We start from the raw sequence: 11075 nt of genomic DNA, 5'->3' as shown, positions 1-11075 counted from the left end.
TAATAATAAAATTAATTTAACGTGGATCACGTTACAAGATTGCTTCCCTAAGGCCTACAACATCGTAATCTTCAACTCAAATGTTTATAAATACTTGCCATGAATTGTCTTCACCGATCATCAAATTTTATATTCATATATTCCATTCATTTTTTTTCCCCAACAATTCTTTCAACTGATAATAATACTAGTATTCCTATTTACAATGCCTCCCCACGGGACAGAGTTAGACACCAGGGTCGTTTTTTAACGTGGAGAAAAGGAACAAAAATAAAAATTGACTCAGTCGTGAAGGATTTCTCCTCCACTGACAGAGAACAAGAAACTGAAGTGCAGCATCTGAAGAACAGATACTACACTTTGATCCCCGAAGACTAGTGTTGGGATGATTAATTAGAATCGGGAATTGGAAAAATCGAAACTTTTTTAAGTATCGGAATCGGAAAATCTGTGCTGATATTCCTATGCTAAAAACGATTCCATTTGGTTTTATTTGATTTTGTTCAAAATAAAGCTGCTGAAATAGATTGTGATATCCATGAAGCGTTTGGCCGCGGAACCACTATTGAATGCACAGCATAATGGTGGTTTAAGAAATTTTCTGGTGGCGACGAGTCTTGTAGATGATGAGCGTAGTAGTCGTCTATCGGATGTTTACAATGATCAATTAAGAGCCTTAGTCGAAGCCAATCCACGCATACCTGTTCGAGAACTTGCTTCTGAATTAGACGTACCGTACACAACGATTTCCAACCACTTGAGAGGGATTGGAAAGACAAAAAACTTGATAAATGGGTGTCTCACGAATTGAACAACAACCAAAAGAAATGCCGTTATGAAGTGTTATCTTTCCTTCTTTCACGCAACAATAACGACCCGTTTCTCGACCGGATTGTGACTTGCGATGAAAAGTGGGTTCTTTACGACAACCAATGATGCTCATCTCGGTGGTTAGAAACCGACAAAACTCCACAATACTTCCTGAAGCCAGCATTGCACCAAAAGAAGGTCATGCTGACTGTTTGGTGGTCTGCGACCGGTCTCATCCATTAGTTTTTTTTAATGCAGGCGAAAGGATTATGACAAAGTACTGTCAAGAAATGGATGAAATGCATCAGAAACTTCGACAACAACACGCAGCATTAGTCAGTAGAAAAGGCAGAATTCTCCTCTATGACAATGCCCGCCCGAATGTTGCTGAACATACCATGCAGTAGTTGAAGGGATTCGACTATGAAAGTCTGCTTTATTTGCCATACTCTCTAGACCTCTTATCTACCGACTACCACTTTTTCAAGCATCTCGACAATTTTCTGCGTGAGAAATGCTTCAAAAACCTAGGCAATATCAATAACGCTTTCAGTGACTTCATCACCACCGGAAAGCAAGATTCTTACGTTACTGGCATAAATACACTGGTTTTGCGTTGACAAAAGTGTTTATTCTGATGGTGCTTATTTCGATCAATAAATCTTTGTTTGAGCCATCTGAATTAAAAAGTTAAAAACCGCAAGAACTTTCTTGTCAAGTTGTTTTTGTTTTACAGCATATCAACCCTTTTTGGGTTATTTAATGCCGAATCCAGTTATTTTGAAGAAAAAATTTTTTAATAGAATATATATTTTTTTTTTTTTTTTTAAAGTCGGTTTCTATTTAACCCATAGTTGGGACCCTAACAACCACTCGGGGTCAGAGTGGACCTGGGAGCAATGGCAATTAAAGGGTGGCTCCACACTCCCCAAAGCCCGCAAACTGAGACCTCACCATCGGATATAGTTTAAGGTCATATCCAGGACCAATTTTCTTGTTAATCTGATATATGGAAACATAATCCATTTTTACCCTGCTTAGAATAAGCCTTAAATTTAATTCAAATAAGGAATTACAGTGTTACTTCAGACTAACAAACGGCAAATACATAGATTTTGTTTTGTTTTTTTTTCCTTGGAAGATCAACACTTATCAGTGCTTCAGAGGCTAATTTAGATTAAGAGTTAAGTGTTTGGCAGATGAGGAGACAACAAGATCAGTTATGGTGGAACTTATGTAGGGTTAGATTATTTTAGAAGACATCTCAATAGGAATTTATTCATATTAAATTTAAAGACGGCCATGTTATAGTCAGCCGGAAAGCAGACACATGGTATTGTGTTCCACAGATGGATAGTTATAGGAAAGAACTGCTACTCATGGAACTTTTTTTTAGTTTTAAACACAGCTAGAGAGTGAGGAAAGTTGTTGGCGCTTGTTGCAGCTTGGCGAGTATTTACTGCAAACGTTTCACGGGTAGGAACCATGAGTTGGAGCAGTCGAGGATCTACCATAAACGTAACGATAGAGTCAAGACAGACTTGCAACGTCTTTTCTGTAAGAAAGAGGGAATAGGGACGCAAAAAAGCCACCACCCAGTAGATTTCAAAGACGATTTTGTACCGTTAAGGTAAGACTTATTTTGAAAAGGAAATTTTAACCGAGAAATATTACAAAAATTTGTATGCTACAGTCAAACAAAAGGTGAATTTAGATCATAAATATTCATATATTTGTTTACTAAATATTTATTCATATATATATATATATATATATATATATATATATATATATATATATATATGATTGAGATTGTCGGACTGATTTCCTCATCTTGGTTGTTATTGTCACAACGTTTCGGCCGTTTTGCCCTCCGGCCTTCGTCAGTCACTAGTGACATATGGCCGAGTGGTCCTAGACGTTGTATCAAAGTTTACAGTTACCCAAAGGTGCTGAGTTCAATCCTGAACGAAGGCAGTGAAAAAGTAACATTGAAAAACAGAGAATCAGCAACTATGTCCCAAAGCCTAGCTGGAGTCCGAACACGGTACCCCCGTAATAATAATAAAGGGTTGGGTTTGAGACTCCTAACAAACCGTTCACCTGACAAAGGCCGGAGGGCAAAACGGCCGAAACGTTGTGACAATAACAACCAAGATGAGGAAGTCAGTCCGACAATCTCAATCAATGAAAACAACTCATCTCAAAAAATAAAAAATTAAAAAAATACAGACAATTAATATATATATATATATATATATATATATATATATATATTTATTCACATATATATAAATATTCATATATTTGTTTACTAAATATTTATTCCATGTGAAATGGTTAGTAAAGGCCTTATTAATTTATTTTGTGTGTGTGATTTTTTTTCTAATTAGCAAAAAAAAAAACGAATGCTCTTCTTGCTGCTTGTATATTTAAGTGTATGCCCATCACAGGGGGGGGGGGGACTGACATAAAATAAAAAAGTTGTGGTGACTTTTTTATGGAAATCACTCCAGACAAGGTATAAAACCACTTTTTATTTTATTTATTTATTTTTTTTTTTACAAAGGAGACACCACTTATCAAGGCCCAAAGGTCACTCGAGGATAAGGGTTAATGAATGTAAGATGGTAGTGTAGTAATCGTTAATTGTGTAGATTAGGTAAAATTGGATTCTTTAAGGGGACGACTCAACAAAAACTTTTTTACATTGAACTTGAAGGCTACCATATTGTAATCGGCTGAGAAGCAAGCCAGCGGAACAGTGGTCCACAGGCGGCCAATTCTAAAACAGAAGCTTTGTGGAATTTGCGTTTAGATTTAGGCACAGACAGAGAGTGGGGGGGGGGGGAATTGTTGATAATGGTTGTAGCTAGTTGAGTGTGTTTTGTGAACGTTTGAAAAACAAAAGTAGTGTAAGGTCTGAGTTTGAATGAAAATAAAAAACTCTTGTTACAACTTAGTAATAAAAAAAATTATTTCAACATCAAAAAAAAAGCCAACAATAAGTGTAAAATGGATAGATTCCAATAAAAAAAAAAACCCCAGCAATTATTCCCAATTGGTCAGAAACATCACTCATGGAGTGTGAGGACTAAAGGACAAAATAAGGTAGTCTACTTCTTGAAGGTGTCTTTGATCTTAAAGTGCTCCACTTTCTTCAACTTATTTTCTCTTTCAAGTTGAAGCTTTCGATTATATTTCCAATATGCTAAAATCTGAAATCCTGGACTGATACGCTGGCAAAATCTCAATCTTTGGATAATTCTTTTAATAATTGAGAGACAAATATGCATGTGGCTAATAAATATTTATTGATTTTAAAAAATTATATATATATATATATATATATATATATATATATATATATATATATATATATATATGGATAATAAATATATATATATTTTTTTATTATATAGATAATGAATATTTATTTTAAAAAATTATATATATATATATATATATATGGATAATAAATTTTTTTTTTAATTATATAGATAATGAATATTTATTTTTTAAAAAAAATTATGTGGATAATAAATTTTTATTTATTTAAAAAAAATTATATATATATGGATAATAATTTTTTTTATATATATATAGATAATGAATATTTATTTTTAATAAATTATATGGATAATAAATTTTTATTTATTTAAAATAAATAAAATTATATATATATATATATATATATATATATATGGATAATAACTTTTTTTTATATAGATATTGAATATTTATTTTTTTTAAAATTATATATGTGGATAATAAATATTTTTGTTTTTAATTATATACATAATGAATATCTATTTAAAAAAAAACATTATGTGGATAATAAATTTTTATTTAAAAAAAAATATTATATATATATATGAATAATAATTTTTTTTTTAATTATATAGATAATGAATATTTATATGCTAAAATCTGAAATCCTGGACTGATACGCCCGCAAAATCTCAATCTTTGGATAATTCTTTTAATAATTGAGAGACAAATATACATGTGGCTAATAAATATTTATTGATTAAAAATATATATATATATATATATATATATATATATATATATATATATATATATATATGGATAATAAATTTTTTTTTAATTATATAGATAATGAATATTTATTTTAAAAAATTATATACGTGGATAATAAATATTTTTTTTTAAATTATATAGATAATGAATATTTATATTTTTTCAAAATTATGTGGATGATAAATTTTTTTTATTTAAACAAAAGTTATATATATATGGATAATAAATATTTTTTTTTAATTATATAGATAATGAATATTTATTTTTAAAAAAATTATATGTGGATATTACATTTTTATTTATTTAAAAAAAATTATATACGTGGATAACAAATATTTAAAAAAAAAATTATATATGTGGTTAATAAATATTTAAAAAAAAAATTATATATGCGGTTAATAAATATTTATTTATATATATTTTATTTTTTAATTATATATACATGGATAATAAATATTTATTTTTAAAAAATTATATATGTGGATAATAAATATTCATTTTAAAAAAATTATATATTTGGATAATAAATATTTATTTAAAAATTTAAAAATATATATATGAATAATAAATATTGATTTATTTTTAAAAAATTATATACATGGATAATAAATATTTATTTGCTTATTTTAAAAAAAAATTATCTATGTAGATGATAAATATTTATTTAAAAATTTAAAGAAAACAAAAAAAACATATATAGAAATTATGATAATCTATAATATAAAAGTGAAAGTGTGTGTGTGTGTGCATTTTTTCGTATGTCCGTCAAAGTCTTTTTTGCAGGGAACGCTTGGGGGGAGGGTTACTGTTTCTTAGAACTTTTACAAAAGGAGGTCGTCTGTATCTTTTATTTCTGCAACTTTTACGTTACCAAATTTGCGCTGTGATTTCATTTCTCTACTACTATGGCGTGATGTTTAACCTAGGAAAGCACACGTTGACGTTCGTTTAACCACCTGCTTTTTTAAACATTTAATTTCATCCATTATCACTTCTCTGCCCATGTAGCGTCATGGTAAGTTATCAGGCTATTTGCCTCAAGGTTTCGGGTTCGAGCCAACCTCCCTACCAAAACTTTTTTTTTTGCACCTCCAAACACCCGGGCAACGCCGGGCACCCACACTAGTAATTAAATAAAAAAACAATAATAGAAAGTGGACCTAATGTTTAGTTTCCGCATCCTCATAATTTTCGCTTCCCTTATTTTGTCCTTTAGTCCTCACACTCCATGAATGAAGTTTTAAATAAAGAGGAAAGAATTGCTGTTGTCTAGGTTGGAATCTATCCATCTAAAACTTATCGTTGACTATTTTTCACCTTGAACTATTTTTTTTTTTAACGCCATATATTAAGTAGTATAATGCCTTGTCTGAAGTGATTTTCACAAAAAAAGTTCTGTGAATTCAATCTAATTTAATTGAGCACTCAATTTCTCTTCATTTAAAGTGGAGATTAATTTTAAAAAAACATTTAAAATTCTTAAATTTAAAATGAAACGAAAATTTTATTAAAAACAAATTTTAATCAATAAATCTTTCTTTTTTTTTAATTTGAAAAATGAATTTTTATAATTCAAAAAATTAAATTAAAAAAATAAGTACTTAAATTAACAAAACAAATTACTATATTTAAAGGAGAAAAGAAATTTAAAATTGAAAACCACAAAAAAATTTCTAAAAACAACTTATGAAAGTTATGATGCAAAAAAGAAATTAAAAAGCTCAAAGCAAAAATTCCTTTAATTTGAGGAAATAAACACATGACATGAACATTTTGAAATTTGAAATTCTTAAAATTGAAAAAAAAAGATTAAAAAGTAACTTTATTAAAAATATTCTTTTAATTTAAACAAAAAAGAATTCAAATTAACATTCTTAAATTTAAAAAAACAAATTGTTCTTAAAATAATAATACAAATAATTTACGTTAAAAACAAAAATATCTTAAATTTAAAAAAAAACAAAAATTAAAAAAACTAAAAATCTTAAATTCAAAAGCAAATTAAATTTAAAAACAAGAATGTCTTACATTTATAAAAATTTAATTTAAAAACAAAAAAATCGTAAATTTAAAAAACAAAGTCACTTACCAAAGTTAAACATCCCCAAAAAAGAAATAAAATAATTTTAAAACTAAATATTCTTAAATTAGAAAAAAAAGCAATACTTAAAAACTTTTTTAAAAGAAATAATTTTAAGACCAAAAATATTCTTAAATTAGAAAAAAGAAGCAACACTTTAATTTTTTTTCAAGAAATAAAATAATTTTAAAATCAAATATTCTTTAATTAAAAAAAAGGATACTTAAATTTTTTTTTAAAGAAATAAAATAAATTTAAAACTAAATATTTTTTAATTAGAAAAAAAAGCAATACTTTAAATTTTATTTCAAGAAATAAAATAATTTTAAAATCAAATATTCTTTAATTAAAAAATAGGATACTTAAATTTTTTTTGAAAGAAATAAAATAAATTTAAAACTAAATATTTTTAAATTTTAAAAAAAAAATGCATGTATGGATATGGGGAGATTACTCACCGAAATCTGTTACAAACAATGGCTGATTGTAACGCACATATTGGAATTGAATCTAATGTGAAAAGGTTTGGGTTTGCATTATAGGACAGAAGCAACTCCACACAATTATCATGTCCTTCCTGTGCTGCTGCCAATAATGGACTCGCACCATCAAATGCTGCCTCATCAACCATCGAACCCCAATCTAAAAAATAATAATAATAATAAAAAAAGAATCATTCACGTCTCACAGATATCTTCAAGATTGGGGAGAAAATAAAATAGAAAATAAATAGAAAATAAATGTACAATGTAATTTAAACATACAAAAAATGTTTTTAACTTTTGACATTTCTTTAATTTTCAAACTACATATTAGGTAAAGGCAGATCATTTTATGGTGAGGATAAGACAAGTTGGGACCAGTTTTATTGCTCAATCCAGACTCAATATCATAATTCTTTGCTAAAGAAACTTATACTGTTTGAACTGGGTTCAATATTATCATGTCTGCTATGGAAACCTATACTGTATGACCTGGGTTTAATATCATCATGTCTGCTATAGAAACCTACACTGTTTGACCTGGGTTCAATATCATCATGTCTGCTATAGAAACCTACACTGTTTGACCTGGGTTCAATATCATCATATCTGCTATAAAAACCTACGCTGTTTGACCTGGGTTCAATATTATCATGTCTGCTATAGAAACCTACACTGTATGACCTGGGTTCAATATTATCATATCTGCTATAGAAATCTACGCTTTTTGACCTGGGTTCAATATTATCATGTCTGCTATAGAAACCTTAGCTGATTGACCTAGGTTCAATATTATCATGTCTGCTATAGAAACCTACGCTGATTGACCTAGGTTCAATATTATCATATCTGCTATAGAAACCTACATTGTATGACCTGGGTTCAATATTATCATGTCTGCTATAGAAATCTACGCTTTTTGACCTGGGTTCAATATTATCATATCTGCTATAGAAACCTACACTGTTTGACCTGGGTTCAATATTATCATGTCTGCTATAGAAACCTACACTGTATGACCTGGGTTCAATATTATCATATCTGCTATAGAAACCTACACTGTATGACCTGGGTTCAATATTATCATGTCTGCTATAGAAATCTACGCTTTTTGACCTGGGTTCAATATTATCATATCTGCTATAGAAACCTACACTGTTTGACCTGGGTTCAATATTATCATGTCTGCTATAGAAACCTACGCTTTTTGACCTGGGTTCAATATTATCATATCTGCTATAGAAACCTACACTGTATGACCTGGGTTCAATATTATCATGTCTGCTATAGAAACCTACACTGTATGACCTGGGTTCAATATTATCATATCTGCTATAGAAACCTACACTGTATGACCTGGGTTCAATATTATCATGTCTGCTATAGAAACCTACACTGTATGACCTGGGTTCAATATTATCATATCTGCTATAGAAACCTACACTGTATGACCTGGGTTCAATATTATCATGTCTGCTATAGAAACCTACACTGTATGACCTGGGTTCAATATTATCATATCTGCTATAGAAATCTACGCTTTTTGATCTGCGTTCAATATTATCATATCTGCTATAGAAACCTACGCTGTTTGACCTGGGTTAAATATTATCATGTCTGCTATAGAAACCTACACTGTTTGACCTGGGTTCAATATTATCATGTCTGCTATAGAAACCTCACTGTATGACCTGGGTTCAATATTTTCATATCTGCTATAGAAATCTACGCTTTTTGACCTGGGTTCAATATTATCATGTCTGCTATAGAAACCTACGCTGTGTGACCTGGGTTCAATATTATCATGTCTGCTATAGAAACCTACACTGTATGACCTGGGTTCAATATTATCATATCTGCTATAGAAATCTACGCTTTTTGACCTGGGTTCAATATTATCATGTCTGCTATAGAAACCTACGCTGATTGACCTGGGTTCAATATTATCATGTCTGCTATAGAAACTTACGCTGATTGACCTAGGTTCAATATTATCATATCTGCTATAGAAACCTACACTGTATGACCTGGGTTCAATATTATCATGTCTGCTATAGAAATCTACGCTTTTTGACCTGGGTTCAATATTATCATATCTGCTATAGAAACCTACACTGTTTGACCTGGGTTCAATATTATCATGTCTGCTATAGAAACCTACACTGTATGACCTGGGTTCAATATTATCATATCTGCTATAGAAACCTACACTGTATGACCTGGGTTCAATATTATCATGTCTGCTATAGAAATCTACGCTTTTTGACCTGGGTTCAATATTATCATATCTGCTATAGAAACCTACACTGTTTGACCTGGGTTCAATATTATCATGTCTGCTATAGAAACCTACACTGTATGACCTGGGTTCAATATTATCATATCTGCTATAGAAACCTACACTGTATGACCTGGGTTCAATATTATCATATCTGCTATAGAAATCTACGCTTTTTGATCTGCGTTCAATATTATCATATCTGCTATAGAAACCTACGCTGTTTGACCTGGGTTAAATATTATCATGTCTGCTATAGAAACCTACACTGTTTGACCTGGGTTCAATATTATCATGTCTGCTATAGAAACCTCACTGTATGACCTGGGTTCAATATTTTCATATCTGCTATAGAAATCTACGCTTTTTGACCTGGGTTCAATATTATCATGTCTGCTATAGAAACCTACGCTGTGTGACCTGGGTTCAATATTATCATGTCTGCTATAGAAACCTACACTGTATGACCTGGGTTCAATATTATCATATCTGCTATAGAAATCTACGCTTTTTGACCTGGGTTCAATATTATCATGTCTGCTATAGAAACCTACGCTGATTGACCTGGGTTCAATATTATCATGTCTGCTATAGAAACTTACGCTGATTGACCTAGGTTCAATATTATCATATCTGCTATAGAAACCTACACTGTATGACCTGGGTTCAATATTATCATGTCTGCTATAGAAATCTACGCTTTTTGACCTGGGTTCAATATTATCATATCTGCTATAGAAACCTACACTGTTTGACCTGGGTTCAATATTATCATGTCTGCTATAGAAACTTACACTGTATGACCTGGGTTCAATATTATCATATCTGCTATAGAAACCTACACTGTATGACCTGGGTTCAATATTATCATGTCTGCTATAGAAATCTACGCTTTTTGACCTGGGTTCAATATTATCATATCTGCTATAGAAACCTACACTGTTTGACCTGGGTTCAATATTATCATGTCTGCTATAGAAACCTACACTGTATGACCTGGGTTCAATATTATCATATCTGCTATAGAAACCTACACTGTATGACCTGGGTTCAATATTATCATATCTGCTATAGAAATCTACGCTTTTTGATCTGCGTTCAATATTATCATATCTGCTATAGAAACCTACGCTGTTTGACCTGGGTTAAATATTATCATGTCTGCTATAGAAACCTACACTGTTTGACCTGGGTTCAATATTATCATGTCTGCTATAGAAACCTCACTGTATGACCTGGGTTCAATATTTTCATATCTGCTATAGAAATCTACGCTTTTTGACCTGGGTTCAATATTATCATGTCTGCTATAGAAACCTACGCTGTGTGACCTGGGTTCAATATTATCCTGTCTGCTGTAGAAACCTACGCTGTTTGTACC

The 11075-nt window shown here is 30.3% G+C and overlaps 1 protein-coding gene across 2 annotated transcripts in view; it reads right to left on the bottom strand.

Annotated features, from left to right (window-relative positions):
• LOC145278029 (nuclear factor NF-kappa-B p105 subunit-like) overlaps positions 1–11075 on the bottom strand; it is a 49464-nt gene that overhangs the window by 4133 nt on the left and 34256 nt on the right. For both annotated transcript variants that reach the window (XM_080130241.1, XM_080130242.1), the window contains one exon: positions 7393–7576. In XM_080130241.1, coding sequence (XP_079986367.1) covers positions 7393–7576 — 184 coding nt within the window. The remainder of the gene's footprint in view (positions 1–7392; positions 7577–11075) is intronic.

The sequence above is a fragment of the Euprymna scolopes genome, chromosome 6 (genome assembly GCF_053919585.1).
Source record: "Euprymna scolopes isolate OS-2025 chromosome 6, ASM5391958v1, whole genome shotgun sequence".
Lineage (NCBI taxonomy): Eukaryota > Metazoa > Mollusca > Cephalopoda > Sepiida > Sepiolidae > Euprymna > Euprymna scolopes.
The sequence above is the reverse complement of the archived record's forward strand: the minus strand, read 5'-3'. Positions and strand labels throughout refer to the sequence as shown.